The sequence below is a fragment of the Hyperoodon ampullatus genome, assembly GCF_949752795.1.
Source record: "Hyperoodon ampullatus genome assembly, chromosome: 16".
NCBI classification, from domain to species: Eukaryota; Metazoa; Chordata; class Mammalia; order Artiodactyla; family Ziphiidae; genus Hyperoodon; species Hyperoodon ampullatus.
This window is the reverse complement of record NC_136929.1, coordinates 10,767,108-10,791,236: the sequence shown is the minus strand read 5'-3', so window position 1 is coordinate 10,791,236 and position 24,129 is coordinate 10,767,108. Positions and strand designations below refer to the sequence as shown.

General features: G+C 41.2%; 1 protein-coding gene across 9 annotated transcripts in view; it reads left to right on the top strand.

Annotated features, from left to right (window-relative positions):
• PCCA (propionyl-CoA carboxylase subunit alpha) overlaps positions 1-24,129 on the top strand; it is a gene marked incomplete at its 5' end in the record, with an annotated part of 354,285 nt that overhangs the window by 280,126 nt on the left and 50,030 nt on the right. For 8 of the 9 annotated variants that reach the window (XM_079721934.1, XM_079721935.1, XM_079721931.1 and 5 more), the window contains one exon: positions 9,106-9,159. The exons of the other annotated variant lie outside the window; for it this stretch is intronic. In XM_079721934.1, the coding sequence (XP_079578060.1) occupies positions 9,106-9,159 (54 nt within the window). The remainder of the gene's footprint in view (positions 1-9,105; positions 9,160-24,129) is intronic. 9 annotated transcript variants of the gene reach the window in all.

Below are 24,129 nucleotides of genomic sequence, written 5' to 3'. Positions count from 1 at the left end.
AGGACATAGGGACTGGCGTCTGCTCTCTCCTCTTGACCTTTCCTGAATTCTTCTGGTTGGTGGTAGCTTGTCAGTTCCATATTTCTTACCAGGACCTTCTGTTGTAAGATAACTCATGCAAGTGGTTACTATCTTGCCTGGCCAGGGCAGGGGGTTTTGGTCAGTGGTTCCCCTAACAACTTGACATATATTTTTGAGGGAAGGCAGAAAAGAATGGCAGGTGGATTAGATACTGGGTATGAAGGAAGTTAAAGAATTAAAGGTGAGTGAATGATGGTGATATTTACTGAGATGGGAAGGCTAGGGGAGAAGCAGGTTTGGGGAGGCAGATCAAGAATTCTGTTTGGACTTGGTAGGTTTAATATGTGCATTAGATATCCAAGTGTTGATGTCCAGTTAACAGTTGACTATATGAGTCTTGAACTCAGAAGACAAATGGGAGTTGGAAACATAAATTTGATAGTCATATTCATGTAGATTTTCTCTTTAAGCATGGGTCTGCCACATACAAAAGGTGAAAGTTGGACCCTTATCTTAAACTAGATACAAAAATTAACTCAAAGTGGATTAAAGACCTAAACGTAACACCTAAAACTATAAAACTTCTAAAAGGAAATGTAAGCAAAAAGCTTCATGACTTTGGACTTGACAGCGATTTCTTGGATATAACACCAAAATCATAGGCACAAAGGCAAACATAGACAAATTGGACTACATCAAACTTAAAAACTTTGTGTATCAAAGGACACAACAGAGTGAAGAGGCACCCTGTGAAATGGGAGAAATATTTGGAAGTCATACATTTAACAAGGGGTTAATATCCAGAATATATAAAGAACTCTTGTACCTTAACAACAAAAAATTAAATAACCTGATTAAAAAGTGGACAAAGGGCCTCCCTGGTGGCGCAGTGGTTGAGAGTCCGCCTGCCGATGCAGGGGATACGGGTTCGTGCCCCGGTCTGGGAGGATCCCATATACCGCGGAGCGGCTGGGCCCGTGAGCCATGGCTGCTGAGCCTGTGCGTCCGGAGCCTGTGCTCCGCAACGGGAGAGGCCACAGCAGTGAGAGGCCCGCGTACCACAAAAAAAAAAAAAAAAAAAAAAAGTGGACAAAGGCCTTGAATAGACATTTCTCCAATGATGGTACACAAATGGGCAGCACGCATATGAAAAGATGCTTGACATCACTAATCAAAAGAGAAGTGCAAGTCAAAACCACAGTGAGATATCACCTCATACCCGTTAGGATGGGTACTATCAAAAAAAAGAAAATAACAAGTGTTGGTGAGAATGTGGAAAAACTGGAACCTGTGTGCCCTTTTGGTAGAATTACAAAATGGTGCACCTGCTATGGAAAACAGTATGGAGGGTCCTCAAAAAATCAAGAATAGGGCTTCCATGGTGGTTCAGTGGTTAACAATCCGCCTGCCAATGCAGGGAACACAGATTCGGGCCCTGGTCCAGGAAGATCCCACATGCCGCGGAGCAACTAAGCCCGTGAGCCACAACTACTGAGCCTGCACTCTAGAGCCTGCAAGCCACAACTACTGAAGCCCACGCGCTTAGAGCCCGTGCTCTGCAACAAGAGAAGCCACCGCAGTGAGAAGCTGGCGCACCACAGTGAAGAGTAGCCCCCGCTCGCCGCAACTAGAGAAAAGCCTGCGCGCAGCAACAAAGACCCAATGCAGCAAAAAAAAAAAAAATCAAGAATAGTACTACCTTATGATCCAGCACTCCCACTTCTAGATATTGCAATATATGTCCAAAAGAATTAAAAATAGGGTCTTGAAGAGATATTTGTGCACCCATGTTCATTGCAGCACTATTCACAGGAGCCAAGCAACCAAGATGTCCATTGATGGATGGATGAGTAAACAAACTGTGGTACATACATGCAGTGAAATATTATTCAGCCATAAAAAGGCAAGAAATCCTGTCACATGCTACAACATGGATGAACCTTGAGGACATTATGCTAAGTGAAATAAACCAGTCCCCAAAAGACAAATACTATATGAATTCACTTGTATGAGGTATCTAAAGCACCTACTAAAGTAGTCGAATTAATAGAAATAGAAAGTAGAATGGTAGTGACTAGGGCCTTGGGGGAGGGGAAGGAGGGGTGTTTTTGTTCAGTGGGTATGGAGTTTCAGATCTGCAAGATGAAGAAAGTTCTGGAGATCTATTTCACAGCAATGTAAGTACACCTAACAGTACTGAACGATATACTTAAAGTGGTTAAGGTGGTAAAGTTTGTTATTTGTTAACACAATAAAAGTTCCATTAATTGAAAATCGTAAGAGCCAAAGCAATTTTTAAAAAGAAACACAAAGTTGGAGGATTTATACCACCTGATTTCAAGACTTATGAGACAGCAGTATCAAGACAGTGTGGTATTGGTAGGTAGACATGAGGATCAGCCGAACAGCATAGAGTCTAGAATAAGATCCAGATAAGAATGGTCAGTTGGTTTTTGGCAAAAGCACCAAGGAATTCAGTAGAAAATGCTCTGAAACAAATGGTGCTGGAAGAAGTAAATATCCATTTGGGGGAAAAAGGAACACATTTATTAGCAGGTCAGTGGTTGCCTCTAGGCAGGGACCGGGGTTGGCCTGCAAAAGGGTAGGAAGCATCTTTTGGAGGTGATGGAAATGTTCTGTATCTTGATTGTGGTGGTGGTCTTGTACAGGCATCAAAAGTTATAGAATTCTGTACTTTAAATAGAATGCTGGGGTTTTGGTACATAAATTAGACTTCCATGAAGTACACTTTTTAAAAGTAAGTATCGGGATGGAGGGAGAAGCATGGATCTGGATGAGAGCACACAGAGGAATAACATAGATGGAAAGAGAAGAGAGCTGGGTCCTGGGTCGCTCCAGCAGTTAGAAATTGAATGCAGAGGCAAAGCTGGCAAACGAGGCTAAGGAAGAGCTGCCAAGGAGGCGGGAGAAGAACACGGAGCATGAGATATCCATGAAGCCTGTGAAAGAGGTGTTTGAGAAAGGGCATCGTCAACCGTCTATAGTGTAGGTGAATAAGATGACAGAGCTGACCAGTAGATATGGCAAGATGGAAATTGTAGATGACCTTGACAAGAATGACTACAGATAATTAGCGGGGACAAAAGCCAGATGGGTGTAGGTTTAAACGTGAATGAAAAGTGAAGAAGTGGAGACCGTGAAGATAGACAGCTTTTCAAGGTATCTTGCTTTGAAGGAGCAGAAATGGGCTAGCTTGAGAGAAATGTCTGTGGAAACTTTTTTTATTCTTTGTGTTTTGTTTATTGAAGAAACTGAGTCATTTGTCCTGTGGAGTTGCCAGGACGTAGCTGATGGCATCCCAGTAGTGTCGTTCAACATGTGCTTTCTCCTCTGTTTCCTGTAATCTGATACTTGGAGCTTAAAGATGTAATCAGATTCAGGTGCCATTATCTTTGGCAGGACTGAACCATGAGTGGTATGGAGTGCCTCCCGAAGAGGCCATACTGTCGGGTCATCCTGTTGATGTTCAAGTTTAGGTCAATACATTCATTAAGGTTTACAAAATGATAATATTCTAATTTTGCCATTCTTTCTCATCATTTATTACCTGGAACAATTCTTTAAAGAGAAACTCCACCTCAGCTACTTCTTAGGTTACCCAGGAGTCTTTGCCTAGGAAAGATAAAATTAATGTTTGATCCTTTCCTTTTATTTACCAGTTCTCAAAGAGTGGCTTCCCTGTCATTCTTCAAAAGTGACTCAGTTGGGGTGTTGTTTTTGCTTTTGGTCTCCATTTTGAACTCACCAGGTTTAAACATACTTGATATGTTTTATTCCATTGCAGTTCACATCCTTATTGATTGTCAAATTATCCCATCTTTGGCCAGAGGGAGTTTCTTCAGGTTGGTTCCTGAGTCTTTTTGACCTGATGACCACTGTCTTTGATAGCTCCCTTGCTTTCTGATATGACAAGATAGAGAAGCCTCATTTCTGCCCCAGACCTGGGTTTAGCCATTTTTCCAAGAAGCCTTGATTTCTTTGAGGCGGAAATGGTATTTGTAGATAACAGTTGGGGTGCTGGGGGTGCTTGTTGCTGTGAGGCCTTTTCATTGTTTCTGGGGAGGGTTCAGACACTATGCCACCACTGTCATCTTACCAGAATCCAGTAGCCTCACTTTTCTTTTTTTTTTTTTTTTTGGTACGCGGGCCTCTCACTGTTGTGGCCTCTCCCATTGCGGAGCACAGGCTCAGCGACGCGCAGGCTCAGCAGCCATGGCTCACGGGCCCAGCCGCTCCGCGGCATGTGGGATCTTCCCAGACCAGGGCACGAACCTGTGTCCCCTGCATCGGCAGGCGGACTCTCAACCACTGCGCCACCAGGGAAGCCCTAGCCTCACTTTGCAATGAGAAGTTTTCTCATTCTGAAGAATTGCTGTGATTGGGTCCACTGCTGTCGTATAAAGGTGATTGACTCTGCTGAGTCTTTACTGGGAAATACGGCCTGGACCCTGCGGCTCTCCTGTGACAGGCTTCTGAGGAGGGAACGTTTAACCACTGGCATGAGGTCCTGGTCTGGTGGTCACGGGGATGCTTCAGGGGAGGTTTCCTCCTCACTACTCTGAAAACCTCAGCAGCGTAGAATTCACCAGGTTGTTGGGCTGCCTACCCACAATCTGAATTGTTCCGCACTGTTCCTTTCCCTGGTTTCTCGACAGCTACACTACTAATTCTCCCCCAGCTAAAACTTCTGCTAGGCAAAGAGTGAGAAATAAGAAAGTCACTCTTCTCTTTCATAATATGGAAAACTTAAGAATTCTTGGTGAAGACTGACCTTACATTTCCATTTCTGCAGCACTGACTTATCTGTTTGTGGGATTAAGGAGGAAGTACAAGGAATGGTCCTTGCCCTTAAGGAACTCACCATCTAATTGATGACCTAGTCTAAGACAGTGTGGAGATGCTCTATCCTGTACAGTCAAAGTACTTGGGTTGGGATTCTTGCTCTCCCCCTGCGAGGTAGGCAAATTGCATTTTACATTCCTGCACCTTTAGTTTCCTCATAAACAAAATGTAGATCTTCAGATCTCTTTGCCCTCCAAATTCTAAAGTTCTGTCACTGAATCAGGTTTAGTTCTACTGTTGTGTTCGCTTAGTCCTTGAGCCCTCTTCCCTGAGTGATTGCAGTAGCATTTCCTTGTCCTCCCAGTCCAGTCCCTCCCACATTTCTGTATAGCTTCAACCTTAACTCAGGCCGTCAGTCCTTCTAAAACATAAACGTGTCACTCCCCATTCTTAACTATAAGAACTTTGTAAAGTTGGCACTCCCTCTGGGTAAGATGTGACCTGGCTCTGTAATTACTTCTCAGTTTCCTTTCTTGCTCCTTCCCTCCATCAGCCAAACCTATCTCTGGCCATGCTGAACTACTTACCATTCCTTAAACTCACCATGCATTTTCTTAATCTGAAATTTGCACAGACTGTCCCATCAGACCTAAAGTTTCTCTTTTACTTCCCATTTGGAGAATTCCCGCTCATTTTTTAATACCCATCTCTTCTGTTTACCTCACATCTTCCTTAATCTTTCTGGACATTTAGCTGGTCTGGCCTCTTATCCTGTAACACTGTACGTTTTGTACTATGGATTTATCATATTGAATTATAACTTATTTTAGTATTCTGTTCTTTCCTTTGGTCTCCTGAATGGTGGGTCTTAATTCAGCTAGCAGTGCTCAATACATAGCTGTTGGACAGATGGGTGGCTAGCTGGATGACTTAAAGTACAAGTGTCAGCATCAGAACCTAGGATTCAAGCCTCAATTGTTAATCTCTTCCCCACTGAGGGGAAGAGATTTTATTCCATCCTGTGTTATATCTCTTTTTGCCTTATTAAGTTATACATGTCCATAATAGGAATAACAGATAGGCTAAAATGAAAAGTCAACCAGTATCTTCCAGAAATAACAGTTAACTGTTTAATGTGCATTATTTATTCTAGAGTTTTATCTATAATGTATAGAATTTTTAAACAAGATTTATTCTGAACATATTGTTCTTTTTGCATTTAGAAGTATACAATACACATTTTTCATGTCGCTAAAATTTTTAAATGGCTATATGGGTATACCATAATTTATTTAACTGATTTCTTTTCTTCATCATTTCTTTACTTTTTAAAAAATATTTGTTTATTTATTGGCTGCACCGGGCCTTAGTTGCAGCATGTGCAATCTTCGTTGCCATGTGCAGGATCTTTTTTTGTTGCGGCATGCAGGATCTAGTTCTCTGACCAGGGATCGAACCCGCGCCCCCTGCATTGGGAGTGAGGATTAACCCACTTAACAGCTGGACCACCAGGGAAGTCCCACTTTTCTTCATCATTTAGATTTCTTGAAATTTTTAGATTCTGTAAACTACACTGTGATGACATTTTCATAACTTTATTTTTCTGCCCACTCATGACTTTTTTCCTTAAGATAAATTCTTAGAAGTGAAATTATTGGATAAAAATACTGACTCTGAATTTTCTACTCTATACCACACCACCTTGAGTATGCCAGTCAGGTTACTCAAGTCACTTGGCAGTATTTGTAGGTAGGGGTAAACATTTTGGTATCATTGTGCATTAAACTGCTTTTCTTCTTATTGATTTGACTTCCCTCAGTCAAGGAACCAGGGGTTCAGCCTGAATTCTAGAGGTTTAGTCTGGGTTCTGTGACTTTAGTGATCATAAAGATCAGAGTTGGTAAACCTCCACTTCTTTAAAAGGAATACAGTTAGAATACGTCTAGAATTAATTCATGGCATGCAGTAGAGTGGAGACTACTAATACTTTTTCCAGGGCTACGTCGGAGAACTTACAAAAAAAAATCATAGCTGCTTCGTTAGAACTGCTTGATTTATCTGTGTAGTCTTTGAAGCCACTGAGCCCTCTCTGATTAGCACAGGAGAGGAAGAATTTTGAAGAACAGGTTACGAATAACGAGAACAATTTTATAAGTGAGAATTATCTGAAAAAGTATAATTTACTTCCAGTGTACTATTTAATCGTCCATTTTTAGTAAAGTAAAATTCAAACAAGGAAGATATGCATAAATAATATTGTATTCACTTTGAACATTATTTATTTACAAATAAATGCATAACACAGAGGTTATTTCTTTTTTTTTTTTTTTTTTTTTTTTGCGGTACGCAGGCCTCTCACTGTTGTGGCCTCTCCCATTGCGGAGCACAGGCTCCGGATGCACAGGCTCAGCAGCCATGGCTCACGGGCCCAGCCACTCCGCGGCATGTGGGATCTTCCCGGACTGGGGCACGAACCCGTGTCCCCTGCATTGGCAGGCGGACTCTCAACCACTGCGCCACCAGGGAAGCCCGAGGTTATTTCTTTTTTTTACTACTCTCTGGACATAGAAGAATTGCATTGTTCTTATTGTTTTTCGTTTGTTTGTTTTTTTGCGGTAGGCGGGCCTCTCCCGTTGTGGAGCACAGGCTCCGGACGCGCAGGCTCAGCAGCCATGGCTCACGGGTCCAGCCGCTCCGTGGCATGTGGGATCTTCCCGGACCGGGGCACGAACCCACGTCCCCTGCATCGGCAGGTGGACTCTCAACCACTGCGCCATCAGGGAAGCCTCTTATTGTTATTTTAAACAAATGCTAACTCATTTTTATAACAACTTTATTGAGATATAATTCACATATCATAAAATTCACCCAAAGTGTACAATTCAGTGTTTTTTAGTCTCTTCACAGAGTTGTGCAGTCATCACCACAGTCAATTTTAGAACATTTTCATGCCCCCCAAAAGAAACCTCATACGAATTAGCAAATCATTCCCCATATCCTCCCAACCGTCCTTTCCCCAATCAACCACCATTCAAATCCTTCCCTTCCCTCCCCTCCCCTCCCCGAGTCCTAACCACTGGACCACCAGGCAGTTCCCCCAGTGATGTCTTTTATCCAGGCACCAGGTCTAGCTTTTCCCTGAGCAATCTGAAAAAGGCTTAGGGCATCTTCTCTTCCCTGGACAACTTAAATGCATCCATGGGAACTTCCCTGCTGGTCCAGTGGTTGAGAATCGGCCTTCCAATGCAGGGGACTCGGATTCGATCCCTGGTCGGGCAACTAAGATCCCACATGCCGCGGAGCAACTAAGCCCATGTGCCACAACTACTGAGCCTGCGCTCTAGAGCCCGTGAGCCAGAGCTGCTGAGCCTGCGTGCCACGACTACTTAAGCCCACGCACCTAGAGCCCAAGCTCCACAACAAGAGAAGCCACCACAATGGGAAGCCTGCGTACCACAACGAAGAGTAGCCCCCGCTCGCTGCAACTAGAGAAAGCCATGTGTAGCAATGAAGACCCAACGCAGCCAAACGTTAAAAAAAAAAAAAAAAAAAAAAAAAAAAATGCATCCATGGAATCCACTACCTTTTCTAACCGTTCTGAACTTGGCATTGGCAGTCTCTCCCACCCGGCCTCCTGCTCTAGAGTTAGGAACATGTTTCTTTTTTTTAGTAGGACACACCAGAGTTTATGTACACCTTCATTACTTCCATTCCTTAATTGACAACAGGCCCATGAAGCTCCAACTTTCGATTTTTATTCCCCCTAACTCTTTGGGTCATCAGAAAATTCTTCTAGTCCTTTCTTTGACAAAGTGATATAAAGTAATCTATACTGGTGAAAAGATGTGTTATATGGTATATTCTTAGGCAGCAGACTAAGAAAATACCTGTAGCCTGTGCTAGCTGGGGCCTGAGGAGTTATTGACAACCTGGAAATCTTTCAGGTGGCTGAGAGTTTTCCTGCAAAGAAGAGCCAAACTACAGCAGTCTACTTCCTGTCCCTATGGATTTGCCTCTTCTGGACATTTCATGTTAAATGGAATCATATAATATGTGCTCCCTTTGTGACTGACTTCTGTTGTAGCATGTATCAGTACCTCGTTCCTTTTTATGGCCAAATAATATTCCATTGTATGAATATACCATATTTTGTTTATCCATTTATCAGTTGATGGACATTTGGGTTATTCAGCTATTAGGACTAATGCTGCTCTGAACATTCATGTACATGTTTTTGTATGGATGAAAATTCATTTTATACCTCTCTTTTTTTTCCCCCAGTGTCTTTCTCGAGAAGCAGGTGGCAACATGAGCATTCAGTTTCTTGGTACTGTGGTAAGTCTGAAAGAATTATTATTTTGTATATTCTCTTAATTTACAGAGAGAAAACGTGATTGACTAGTAGTTATAGCCCATGTGTTTGAACTTGGCTTCATCATGGGTTTGTTTTGCCGTTAAATGAGATGTCTTTGTATAAGAAATGGGTTCTTTAATGCGTGGGAAAAGATTCCATGATAGAGTAATTTTAGCTATTTCTTATGAGAGACAAAATGGTTTTTAAAATTATCTGTAGTTTGTTGAGTCTTTTAAGTACTTTTTTCACTGGGGACTTTCTCCCCATTTTTAATAAAAATAAGAACATATTTTAAAAAGATGCTTTTGAAAATAGTGACCTTGGGAATTCCCTGGCGGTCCAGTGGTTAAGACTCTGTGCTCTCACTGCCGAGGGCCGGGGTGCCATCCCTCTTCAGGGAACTAAGATCCCTATTTAACTCTACCCGGTGAAAATAAATTTAATTTATAGTTATTATTTTTACTTATAGGTTTATAATGATCATATTAGTAGTATTAGTTATAATTTTCAAAATAATTTGTTGAAAAAGGTACCTTATTGTTTTAATTACCCTTTCTCTGCTTATTGCTATTATATTTGAATATTTCTCCATGTATTCACTTGCTAGGTATCATTTATAATCTGTAAAATGTCTGTTCATGTCCTTTGGGTACCTTGTTCAGGTTGTAAATTCACACTGGGTATTTCTATTAGGTCCGTGTGTTGAGAATATCAGAGGACAGACCTGTGGCTTAGATCAAAAGAAGAGTGATTTTGCAGCTATTGAGATAGGAAGGATATTAGTACTAATGTGCATTTACTGTGTGCTTTGTATATGTATAGAGGTGTAGTAAAGTTTACATATTCAAGTATATGTATAGGCACCTGCCCGACGTGATGTAAACTTTTAGTATTGCTCCTAAGACTTGTGGTTATCCTTGTTTTTCTGATTAATAAGTACTACACATGCTTATTTTTTTAATTAGAAAATTTAAATATTATTTAAATGCATGTCATAAGAAATTGTATTAGGGTTCTCCAAAGAAACAGAACCAACACGATGTGTGTGTGTGTTATATTTTTATGTATTACAGAGAGAGAGATTGATTGAGTGAGTGATTGATTTTAAGCAGTTGGTTCACGAGATTGTGGATGCAAGTCCAAAACCTGCAGGGTAGACCAGGGGAGAGTTGCAGTTCAAGTCCAAAGTCAGTGTGCTTGAAGGATTCCCTCTTGCTTGGGAGCTCAGTCCTTTTTCTTCAACTGAGTGAATGAGCCCACCGATATTATTAAAGGGTCATCTGCTTTACTCAAAGTCTACTGATTTAAGTGTTAATCTCATCTAAAAAAATACCTTCGTAGAAACATCTAGAATAATGTTTGGCCAAATATTTGAATACTGTTGCCTAGCCAAGTTGACACATAAAGTTAACCATCACGGAAGTATTCATTTTATTCCCTAGAGGTATTTAAGTTTTTAACAATAGACATATGCTTCCAGAAATAGATTTATACGTCTTTTCATGCAAGAATAAATTGTGGATATCTTTCTAAGTCATTACATAAAGATCCATGTCATTCTTTTTCACAGCTACCTGGAATTATATTATGTGAAGGTTTTTCTGTACCTCTGTGCTCATGCTAGAAAGGGCACTTATGCTGTCTCTGCTGCTTGATATCTCTCCTTGGATTCCAATAGATTTCTCAGGGCTCAGATGCTGAAAACTGACTTCTTGATAGCCACAACCTGCAAAGAAACCAAACCAACATAAAGTTTCTCCAGGCAGTTTTTCCTGTCTCAGAAAATGGCAGCTTAAGCTAAAACCTTGTCTTTTCCTTGATTCCCCTCTTTCGTCCACCACTCCCACTGCCCTCCATCCTGACCACAGTCTTCCTCATCTCCTGTCCAGATTCTTGCAGCAGCCAGTCTTCCCACCTCCACCCCTGCTCCCTGCTTTATCATTAATATAGCAGTTAAAGTGATCCTTCTAAAATATACATCAACTCAGCCGACCTTGTTGCTCTTCTTCAAACGTGTCGGGCACAGGCGCCAGGGCCTCGTCATTTGCCTCACTCATGGCCTCACTCATGGCCTCATCCAAGCCTCATTACCTCCCAAAGGTGGCACCTCCAGATACCGTCATATTGGGGATTGTAGTTCAACGTATGAATCTGGGGGGGACACAAACATTTAGTTCACAGTATACACTTAGTTGGTAGAGCTACATACCCCAGAACTTTTCCAGGATGTCTGCCTATTTCAGATAGTAAATTGTCTGGGTTTGTTTTGTTTGCATGGTTTTTGGTGAAGCTGTGAGCTTGTGTATGTCAGATAGTATAAGCTCACAGAGAAGTGGAAAAGGTCCAGTATTTTATGTAACCCGACTTCCTTACTTGAACTGTGCTTCACAATAAGGAAGAATATTTTGTTATGACTTGAAGAATGCAGAAGTTACTGTTTTATTCCAAATCTTGTATTGCAATCAGTTTATATTTAATTTTTTAAAAGTTCCATTATCTTTAAAACGCCGTAATATTAAGACAAACATATATCTTAGTAAGACGGAATTTTTTTTCTTGTGAAAACAATATGTATTGCCCGAAAGAGAGAATAAGCTTAGCCTACACTGAGCAGCTTCTTCATGGCTGTGCTTTTGGCATTTACCCAAGGACTCTTGAGGAGCTATCAAATTATACGTCTTTGAAGCTTAGCCAGAGATCTTAATGAAACCAAACCATGCTGAAGTTCTTAAGGCTAGTTTAAATCTCAGATTGTACATTTTAAATTAAGTTTTTATTGATAATAAATATACTTTATTTCTTATTAGCCTTGAAAGCTTGAGTAACAATATCTGTAGAATAAACATGTTTTACAAAGATTTACCATGAAGAATGGTATTAATACGACCCTTGTTACACTAGCACAATAAGATTTCAAAGTAAGCATTCACGAAGTAACAGCGATTAATGACAACCATCGAAAACAATTTTGAACTCCATCAGTTTAACTCAGGAGGGTAAACTTAATATGATAATTCATCTGGTTGAATTGTATCAGCTTAGCAGGGAAGTATGTAAATACGTGACCCTTACCTAGTTTCTAAGTGGATGCTGTGCTGATAGATTTATCAGTTCCATTAAAGAACTTTGGGGAGCTTCGGAATTTCAGCAATTGTTCCCTTGGAGGCTGAAAACCCAACCTGATCTCATACTGGGACCATTCTGGTCTGCATATTTCCATAATTTGCCTTTGCTACTAATATGACAGCAAGACACAAATAACTGTTTCTAATAATATCAGATGGAGTTGTGGAGGACAGCATTTTAATGTAGTGAAAGACCTCCCCCTGGGGTTGTTATTGCCACTGTAGAACAGCAGCTACACAGTTGCAACTGTAGTCTCTTAATTGATTTGTTTAATTAGCAAGAGCTGAAGCTTGGGCTGAATCTTGTCATCTGATATCATAGGACCCCAAATCTGCATCATTCATATATATAGATATAGGAACACCATCAAAAAGTTTTACTTTTTCCGAAAACTCACTTATGGATATGGAATTTTAATAGAGTAAACTCCCACTTGTTAAAAATCCAAATAATTGGAAAATGAACTAGGTTTATTATTGTTTTTCTTTACTAGTACTCTTTAGAGAAGTAAATTATGTCATGCGTTTTCGCTTATTATTGTCTTCGAAAAATAAACATCCAGAGAACTTCTTTGGTCTTCTGTACCTTATAAATCCCTCTCTTTACATGTCTGACTCATCTCTAGTCTTCATTTGCCTTTTTCTCCCTTCTCTGTTCCATCCCTTTCTCTGTATCCCTGGGGTTTCAGGAGGGGCACGATGGCTTATTGGGATTTCTTGCATGGTGGTCCCGTGTCCTAGCCTTTGCAGCTACCCGGAGGCCTATTTCCCTGTGTGCTTACCCCTCCGCAGGACATCTGACTGAATTAACCCTGGGACTTGCCCCACTTAACCCAAGCTGCACTGGTCCCAATTTCCTTGGATGGGGAAAAGAGAGGGGACTGGGAAGTGTCTAGCATAGAACCCCAGGGCCTTCATCAGACAGCCACGTCCACCCTGTATACACAGGGCTCCATCCCCACTGGGTCAAGCTGTCCTTATTCCTGACACTCTTCCCCTCCAGCCATAGAAAGCAGGTGGTGGCCACAGGCTAGACGTTTTGTGGAGGGTTGATGAAGTCTCTCTGTTTTTTTTTTTAATGCATTTTATAATGCTAAGAAGAAAACAAATCTGTAGCATCCCATCCAGCATTTCCCTCCAATATTCAAATTTTCAGCTAAAAATATGGGTAAAATAAGATTTTATGAGATGGGCTCTATATGCAATCTTAATCTTGAACATTGTTTTCGTGGTAACATATGTTCTGTGTATCCTGTGACCAACTTAAGCATTAACTTTTAGACTATAAGTTTACTTTCTAGCCTTTTGAAATCAGCTGAATATAATTTGAAAGTGCAGTTGTTAATATCCCATTGTGTGATGCATTTTGAACACAAATTTAAAAGAAATTGTGGACTGCCTGCTCCGCTACGTGCTAGGAAGTGTGACAGATGAATATGAGTTGGCCTCTGTTCTTCAATAGCACACTAGCTGCAGGGAAACACAGACAAACCAGTATCATGAGTACACGGTAAGTGCTGAGATGGGTTATACAGAGGCTAATGTGCTGACAGAGAAAATTATAGATCTCTTAGCTTTACTTTCTCCCTTCTGATAGAAAAGCTATTTGTATCAGTAGATAAAGTATAGACCATAGGGCATAGCTCTTTGAATAGGAATCTACATTTCATATCCTGTTAGTCATTACATTTTTTAATGAGCATACATAAAGCCTGGCATTTATTGGTAGTCATGGTAGTCGGTCATCTCACATCGATTGAGCATCTATTATGTGACGACATTGAGTTCTGGCAATCCACAGGAAAAAGACGTCTCTGCCAGCAGTGACCCACTGTCAGCTGAGGATATAGAAATATGAGTGTGATGAGAGTGACGATAGACGTTTGTATGAAGGAGAGGTATTCTGGGGCTTGGAAAAAGGAAATGGGGGAATTGCGAAAAGCTCCCCAGTGAATATGTCCAGCTCATGCTTAGACTCTAAGGATGAATAGAATTTGCAGGCAGGGAAGGGCATTTCAGATAGAAGGGAACAGCATCTGCAAAGTCCCTGAGACAGCATGTTCAGAAACTGCTCTGTGATGATGGTGGAGAAAGCACAGGGAATAAATGAAGGTTGAGAAGCATGAGGTTGCCCGCGGGTTTAAGGAAGAGCAGGTTGGCTAGTGAGGGTGGCAGGCAGGTGGCAAAGGTCTGTGTGGGAGATGAAACTAGAATGGCAGGAGCTGGGTGTTGCAGGACCATGCTAAGGAGATTGGACTCTACTCTTTAGACTTTGAAAGAAGAGAATCTCAGTATCACCTGAGGTGTATTTTGTTTTGTCTTGATTTTAAAGAGATCTTGAGAGAGTGAGCAAATAAAGAAGAGGTCCATGGGCTTCCCTGGTGGCGCAGTGGTTGGGAGTCTACCTGCCGATGCAGGGGGCACGGGTTCGTGCCCCGGTCTGGGAGGATCCCACATGCCGTGGAGCGGCTGGGCCCGTAAGCCATGGCCACTGAGCCTGCGCGTCTGGAGCCTGTGCTCCGCAACGGGAGAGGCCACAACAGTGAGAGGCCCACATACCGCCAAAAAAAAAAAAAAAAAAAAAGAAGAGATCCATTTGAGAGTCTCCTCTTAAGGATCCAGAGTCTAGTTTTATGTATTAGGCAGAATTGAAGATGATGCTGAGGTTTCTAGATGTGATAAACGATGCAGTTAACTGTGGGAGCAAAAGAGGAGGAAGAGAAGGAAGGATTACACAAGAGGAAAGGTGGAATAGATAATGAATTGGGTTTTTGAGCATCTTAAGTTTGAAATGCCAGAGGGACCTCGATGATGTAAGGGAAAGACAGGGAAAATGCTGAAGGGTGAGCATGTCAGTGGGTGCTTTGTGGGCATGAAGAGGTGATATCTGAAGCCTGCAGTAGGTGAGGTCACCTGAGGGGATGGTGAAGGGACCGGCCCAGAATGGACCCCTGGGCAATGCCCACACCTGGGGGAGGCATCTAGCATCTCTAATATAATCATTTTTAAATGACATTATCTATTGTCCAAATCATTTCTATTATGTGTGGCTATTGAAGCCAATTTAGTGCCACCTCAATCATGATTTCACAGTATCCTAGGGTGTCTCTAATTATTTCATAGTATCTCAAAATCCTGCTGCTATCTGCCAAAGATCCTCAAACTAAAATTGATTTCAATGAATAACAGAATGCCTTATATTTGTGCGACGCTTTAGGATTTTAGAATGCTTGTTTGATTGCATTCAGTTTCCAAGATCGGCCATATAGCACCTTAGAGTTAGTTGTAAAAATTACACACAACACTCTTTGAAATGTTGTCAATTTAAAATATTTGCAGTTACTCAGTTATATGTTCACAAGAAATTTCTGTAAACTACCAGGATGTTAGTGAATTTTGAGGTGAGGGGTTTGGGGAAGGTATACTAAATAAAGCTTGATTTCTTGTGTTTGAATCTCATATCTCCCACTTACCAGCTTTGTGAGTTTGAACAAGTTACTTAACCTTTCTGGTCCTCAATTTTCTCATCAGCAAAATATCTACTTTCATGGAATTGGTAATGGTTGAATAAGAAAATATTGGTAAAATGTTTGAAAATAGTAGGAACTTAGCATATAGTGGCTCAACTATTTTTATAGCCCCTGAAAATATGGAATACACTCTCCCTTTGCAGTCATTTTACCTCGCATTTTTTCCTCCTTTTTCTTGCTTGCTTTGGAGACATGCTGTCATCTGAAATTGTAATCTCAACTGAGATCACACTTGGTAGGCAATCTATCAAAATATTCAGAAGGAAAATACTTCTGTTTTATTTGGAAAGTCTGATTTTTGTTCATCCTATGATTTCTGACCGCCTCACACAGTTAGCATACCATTTGTCATTGAATGCTAAATATGAAGCACGTATTTAAACCTGCACCTGTGGCAGCAAGATGCTTAAGAACATCTGCTTCCTTGAAGCGTAATGAAGTTCACCAAGAACAGCCTTGGCTTTGGTGTCTTGCGTTTGAAAGGCAATGTACTTTTGATATAGGACCTGTTATGATGGTGCTTATGGGACTTCATAAACCAGCCTCACTTCGAAAGGATTTTAGTTTAGGAAAACCATTTAAGGCCATTGTGGTACACCACAATGGCCTACATATTGCTAATCTTTCATACATAAAATTAATTGATTGTTGTTATTTACTTTATGGTGGGAATGATGTGGAAATGGCAGCTCTTTCTCATGGAAGCCAAGTCAGAGACAGTGGTTCTCAAACTTGAGCATGTGTAAGAATCACCTGGAAAACTTGCTGAAAATGCAAATCCCCAGGTTCCAGTGAAGCTGATTCTCTAGCTTTGAGTAGGGCCTAAGGATCTGCACTTGTAAAAATCAGTTTAAAGTAGCCCAGGACTAGGATTTGGAGTATATTTTCACACTTAATGTAGAATTAGTATCTCGTTTAGAAAATTGATACCAAAAACTACATTGTATTACTGGTCTTATGAGTCGAGCATAGGAACAATGTTCTGGTTGTTTCTTGTTATAGTAAGAGGATAGGACAAGCAGTTGATTATTTGAAACAATTGATTATGTGTTCATAATACATATTTTTTAATCAGGTAGGGACATGATAGGACCTAAAGTATAATTAAATCCATAGTATCATCAACTGTATCTTTTAAGTTTACTTATCAGCTGCAGTCTTTTAGATTTAGTCCGAATTATTCCAAGTCTTAGTTAGACCCACAGGACAGTGACAATTTTTATTTTTGGCCTAGATCAGGGTTTTTCAGTCTTGTCAATAATGACATTCTGAAATGGATAATTTTTTGTTGTGGGCGACTGCTCTGTGCACTGTGGGATGTTTAGCAGCTTCCCTGGCTTCTACCCACTAGAGGCCAGAACACCTCCCCAGATAGAACAACCAAACTTGTCTCCAGACATTGCCAAATGGCCCTGGGCGAACTCATCCCTAGGTGAGAACCACTGGCCTAGACTCTATGTAGTAGTTGGGATTTCAGAGTGTCCTTTTCTCATTTCACTAATAAATATGATGTTCTAGAGATGAGCTCTCTAGAACAAATGTGATACTTCTCAGTGGCCTGAAGCTTACAAGGTCTTATATATACATGCTTATACATCCCGACCTACTCAAATGCCTTATGCAAAGACAATAACAGTGAACTTTAGCTAGCCTGATGCTTGATGTGACTTAGGAACATGCTTGACTACTGGCTGTGTGGGTTACTTGTTCTTAGTCTTCCTCATATTGGATCTTAAACCAGATCTGTCCTGGACAGCCATTCCTGAAAGGCAGGCCAAGTTCTAGTTTGTGTAATTGTATTCTGTTTATTCGGATCCTTTTAACCGTTGGAATAGCCGTACTGTTACTGTTCACTTGAGACCGTCCCATCCTGAGTCCACAGCGAGAGTGTACAGTTACCACCTGATGGTAGAAGCCACTGCTCTTCCATGGGCTCCACTTTGCCTGTCATCATCCTGGTGAGATGCATCAAGTAGAGTACGTTACATGCATCCCCTCACAGTGGCATCGGTGAAGAAGTACTTTTCTGTGCTTTTCCAGCTAGCATTTAGTTGCCTGGCTCTGTAGTATTCTGTGGCACTTGCCCTGCGTGTGGAAAGTATATGGCAGGATGCCTGGCAAGGCATGGCAAAGTCCAGTAGTCATTAGTGGCTCAGGTATGTATCCTGAGAGGTAGCTTTCCCAGGCTGGCATATGTTTTGTATGGTGTAAATTCTCAAGATTGTGGGGGACAGCTGAGGTAATGACTAAGGTATCAGTGTTAATCACCTAGGTAATTACCAGGGATCAGGGGACATGCGAAACTGCCCAGTGACCTTGTGTGAAATGGAAGCCCTGCCTAATTTAAGGGTGGGGAGATGATTCATGTGTAAGTTCTAACAGTCACCCTTGGAGTCCACTGTGTCCTAGAGCTCAGACCACCCCTTTCCTGTCTCAGCTGCTTGGCAGAGTGGCCTCTTAAAACAGGGGTGGCCGGGAGACAACGTGCCCTGAGCACCTGCAGTAAGCTTGCTGCTTTCGGCTGGTCACCTCGTTTGCTTCCCACAACCGTTGAGATCGTCAGCATGGCTCCCACCTCACGGATGAAGCGATGCCTCTGCTGTGATTTGTCAGAATGGCTCATACGGTGAGGGCAGCCATAGTGTCGTATCTGGACCTGGCGACAGACCTTGGCTTCCTCACACCAGCACGTGCGTGGTTGGGGTTTAGGTCCTCCCGTGGCCCTCCGCACTTCCGTATGATTCCTGACCACCTGGTGGAGAGCGGCTTGTGCGGAGGTGGGGGGACTCACCATCCTCTTCCTCTGTGTTTGAACTTAGAGCCCAGCCACTTAACAGCTAGTGTTGAAAGTCTGTGTCCTTCAGCTTCCCCTTGTGAATTACTTTCACACTGGGGCCGAGGGCGGGCGCTTTCTCTTAGAAAAGGTGATCTCTATCCAAGTAGTTATTGTAGATATTAAAAATAGATTAAAATGGTAATTTGATATACATTTGATATAAAGCCTTTCCTCTCATTGAGAATGTAAGACGACCTCAGCTGACACTTAAGGTGATTGGGGTGTGGAATACATGTTAACATGTGTCGTGAAAGATCAATTGTTCTAGTTTAAGTATTTAACCTCTGATTCTCTACCCTCTGCTACTTTATTCAACCAAACTCTGAGTCCCCTTGAAGGATTTTAGGAATAACGCAGGTGGGTTTTGAAATATAGATGCCTGGCGATATTTTGCAGAATTTCAAGTCTAAACCAGTGGTTCTCAACCCGGCTGATTCTGCCCCCTGGGGGACCTTTGGCAGTGTCTGGAGACATTTTGGTTGTTACAAGTGCTGGGCTGCTACTGGAATCTAACAGGCAAATGTCGTTAAGTTTATTGAGAGCATCACCAACCAAGGAGGCTTCTGAAACATCCTACGGTAAATAAGACAGCCCCCTGCAAAAGAATTATCTGACTTAAAATGTCAGTAGTGCCAAAGGGTCTGCGTCCAGACAGTAATTATGGAAGGACCTATAAACGTCTGTGACCGTCTCCTCAGCCCTTCACAAAGCTCCCTAGCACTCTGCAGACTTACCCTTAACATGCCCCTGGATGAGCAGTCCACAGCCATTCCACCCTGTTCATTCTGTGTTATCTCATGAAGCCTTACTTTGTAAATCGAAAGAACTGCAGGTGTCTTGATGATACTAGAGGAAGAGCTGGGCCCCATGTACATGTGTGTCATATATATTGTTTTACTATTTTTTCCTAATATTGATGACTCTCTTTTGTGTGCATTTGTGTCTTCACAAAATTTTGACCAATATATCAATTTTATAAATGAAGTTTTCTCTTAATCAGTGTCTGCAGTTATGATCCAAAGGGCTTTGACATTGGTTTTTTATATTCTTGATTGTACCTACATTTCTTTTCAAAAAGAACAAAGTTTTTATAGTTCACGCTCGCCCATCAGTAGAGTTTTCTTGTTGGATCATCTTTGTTAATGCCACAGCTACTTAGAGTAAAAGATCAATTAGATATTGTTGTATCAGTTTATCAATTTGTTGAAAATAAACCTATATAAATACATGCTGTGGGATCCACGTGTGCACACAGCATGTCTGAGCTTTTGACAAAGCCTGTATCTTCCAACTGGCAGCTCTTGTGGTTTGAAGGCCAGCTTGTGAGGAGGTGAGAGTGGCGGCCTCACCCCTCATTGATAACTTCCCCCCACCTCCACTCCGTGCAGTCTGCATCCTGGCCCTCAGTGGGTCTGCTGGCCTGGTCTTCACTTGGCAGGGGGTTCTGAAATGTACCTGCAGGATTTTAATTTATAAAGGTGACTTAGTGCCAGCACAGAGAGGTTAATGCTACTGAAAGAATTTATTACGTACATCTCCTAAGAGAAGGGGTCCCCCATGCCACACAGGGCCACTGGGAAAGCGCCAGGCTGGTCAGGAAACAAAAAAGGAATGAGGAGAAAGCATGGGTGGGTGGGAGCCTTTACTGGGGTTTCTGCAGGAAAGGCCAGGTAGGGCAGGGTAAACCGTTTAGGATTGGCTGGTTTGAATAATGTCGGTGGGCTTTGGGCTCCAGGGGTGGTCTCCAGTTGTCTGGTCCCTGGCCTTAGGGTGATTTGGGGCAGGAAACCGTGGCTTGATGTGTGAGTTAGATAAAGGGGGTGGCTGGTTGCATATGAGAACGTCACTGTCTTTAGGAGTTAGCCGGCCCTGGCGGGGGGGCGCTCTCAGGCCTGTAAGGCCCCCGAGATATACAGAAAATTTAAAAAAAACATGATTAATACACAGAGAACCTGGTAACAGAATCGGGGACTGATGTCCAGTAACTAAACTCACGAAGACTGATGTCTAAACCAGAATGTGTTTATATTGATTTGAGGTGAGGAAGATTTCTTCCAGTGACCAGATCTTTAAAATCTGCCCTCCAGAATGTTGACTGAATGGCGGTACTAGAATAATTAGGAAGCTAGTTAGTCAGAATAATTTTAGAGCTGGTCTGGGTTACATGCTAACAAGAGTGAAGGGAGACTGAGTGTACCTATGCTGTGCTGAAACCTGCAGATCACTTCTAACCTTCACCCAGGACACCCTCCGGGGCCCACCTCCTTGCCTTCTCCCTTTTCTATGCCTTAGCGCTACTGTCATCTTCCTGCAGAAAGGACCCGCGCAGTCAGTCAGGCTGCAGCTACCCAAACCATCACGGACCTATACAGCATAGAACGTAGTTCTCCTTCCCTCGGGCTGACGTGCACATCACTTGGATTGAAATTTTGAGTGTCCCCAAAACTCTATGGTCGTGCACTTTCATCAGTGGTTAGTGTAGCACTTCTGTGTGGAGTTTTACCAGCATGGCTCTCAGAAGTTTCTAAGAATCTTCCATTTCTTTGGTAACACCCTCTGTAGTATATATACTCAGAAAATTTCTTTTCTTTTCTTTTTTTTTTTTTTTTTTTTTTTTTTTACAGAAAGAGCCCTGAAAAATCTCATTTCTAGCCCCAGTAATGCTTTTAAACTGGTTGTGTGACCTTCCTAAACCTGTTTTCTTTGTTGTAAAATGAAAGGTCGAGGTCGGTGACCTCCAAGGTCTTTCCTGGCACCGTTCCTGCTCTGAGAATGATTACATTTGTCACGATGTGCAGTTGGCTTTGCAGCAGTAGCAGAACATCACATGTGCAACTTATTGTCTATCTTTTGATTTTGATTTTTAAAAAATTTCCTTGAGTCTCATGCAGGCAGACATCACTGGCTTATCACATACTGCTATTGTGTCCTGTCACTTGATTTCTGGGGACAGCACATTGTGCTGCTACAGGCTCAGTGCTAATAATCAAGATTATATGTTCTGCTTACTGTGACTTTTTTTTTTTTGTGGTTTCTGGGGGAAAAATGCAGATGCTTTCAATTATTCTAAGGGAATTTTGATTAACCCCCTGGGTAGTGTTCTCTGTACCACCTGCCATGGAGAAGCGAGTTTTATTGAACAGAAGGTATAGAATTGAATTGCTCATATTTGTTTGCTTTCTGGTGCCTATAGTATTTCAAGCTAAAGCATTTTAATAAATATTTAATAAATATCTCTCTACAATAGGTCAAAACTGTTAGAAACTAAACCTCTTTTGTTCTTCAATTTCAAATGCAAATAAGTTCATTTGACTTCTAAGTGGAATTTCCAAGGTACAGACTCACATTGTTCTTTTATATGTGTAAAAAGTAGTTATTTTTGACTGGAATTGTCAACATTCTGCTTACTACATAATTCTAAGTATTTGCCCTTAGGAGCAAATACTTACATTTTTTACAACATTGCTATTTTTGTTGTTGCTCTTGTAGATATTTTGCATGTTTACTCTTTTCTTCTCCTGTGTGTCCAATTGTACCTTTTGCCTCTGGCTGGAATGTAGGTGCTTGATTTATAGAGAATTTTCAAATGGCTGCGTCTGAAGCCTTTAAAACACACACACACACACACACATGCACACATGCACACACACACACAAAATGGTTTTATTGAGATATAATTTCCATTCCACACAACTTACCCATTGTTCCAAGAGTACAATTCAGTATGTTTTAGTCTGTTCACAGAGCTGTGCACCCATCACCACAGTCAGTTTTAGAGCACTTTCATCACCCCAAAAAGAAGCCCCAAACCCATTAGCAGGCATTCCCCATTTCCTTCAACCCTGTCAACCCCTGGCAGCCACTAATTTACTCTCTGTCTCTATATATTTACCTGTTCCTGGACATTTCATATAAACAGAATCATTCAATATGTGGTCTTTTGTGACTGGCTTCTTTCACTTAGCATGTTTTCAAAGATTCATACATGTTGTAGCATCAGTACTTCATTCTTTTTTTTTTGCCAAATAATATTCCAGTTTATGGATATACCACAATTTTTCCTTCAGAATGGACATCTGCATTGTTTGTCTTAAAAGCTATTATATATCGCATTGGCCAAAAAGTTCGTGACGTCGAAAAACCTGAACGAAATTTTTGGCCAACCCATTATGCTGCTGTGAACATTCCTTTATATATGTTTTTGTGTGGATATATGTTTTCATTTTTCTTGAGTGTATACCTACGAGTGGGATTTCTGGGTCATGTGGCACTGCTGTGTTTCACTTTTTGAGGAACTGCTAGACTTTTCCAAAGCAGCTACACCCATACATTGCTGAGGGGAATTTTACATTCCCCTCAGCAATGTGTGAGTTATTTAATTTCTCCACATCCTTGCCAACATGTTGTTGCTGTCTTTTTGTGTTTTTTGGAATATAATTGATATATAATATTATACTAGTTTCAGGTGTACAGCGTAATGATTCAGTTTTGGTATGTATTGTTAAATGGTCACCACAGTAAGTCTAGTTGACATCTAATGTCTTTTTGATTCTAGCCACCTAGTAGGTATGAGGACAGGACTCATTTTAAAATATTTTCTATGCAGGGTTCCTCCTTTTCCCTAGAACTCATGATAAATGCAAGAGTATCCAAAAGTGGATATTAGTTGTTTTGTTTATTAAAACAAATTAACCCCTAACAAAACAACAAAGCATATAATTTTAATTATTATATGTTTTCTGTTACATTGCTGACTGTTCCTCAAATAAAATGTTTTTTATACTAAGCAAGCAGTTCCTTTTATTTCCCTAGGCTTTTTTTTTTTTTTTTTTTAATGGTAGCACATACTGTGCAGGAAGGTCATTACATAAAGAGAGGAAAAAAGAATATCCAGCATCAAAGAGAAAGTTAATGCTGTTCGTATAATTTTTTAATAGGCATCTTGTAACGTTTTGAGATTTAAACCAACTAATAATATTTTTTGCACATTCCTGAGCGTTCCCCTCTTGTTGCCTGTGAGCTGATGCTTTGCTTTGGAAACTCAGATAGTGAAAATATTTGTCAACACTTCAAATACCAGTGCTTTAATTCTTTAGTCATTTAGGTATTAATCTTGTTCTGTAGACCACCTACATGTGTTTGTAAGGGCTGTAATAACTGACACTGTATTTAATTAGCACTAATATTGTGTAGAAGGAAAAAACATATTACGTATCTTTCCAAGTCACTAGTTCGAAATTAGCAGAAGCTTGGAGGAAAAAGTCCTTATCTATGTTGCACTGTTATTTTGCACAGCTGTGGAAATTTGTGATCCATTTCCTCGTTCATTCATTCTTTCACTCAACAAGTTTTTGTTGGGTGCTATTATGTGCCAAACCATGTTCTAGGTACTAGGGAAGTGGACCAATTTCAACAGGACAGAAGTGTGACTCACAAATAGGTATCCAATGGCAACCAGCT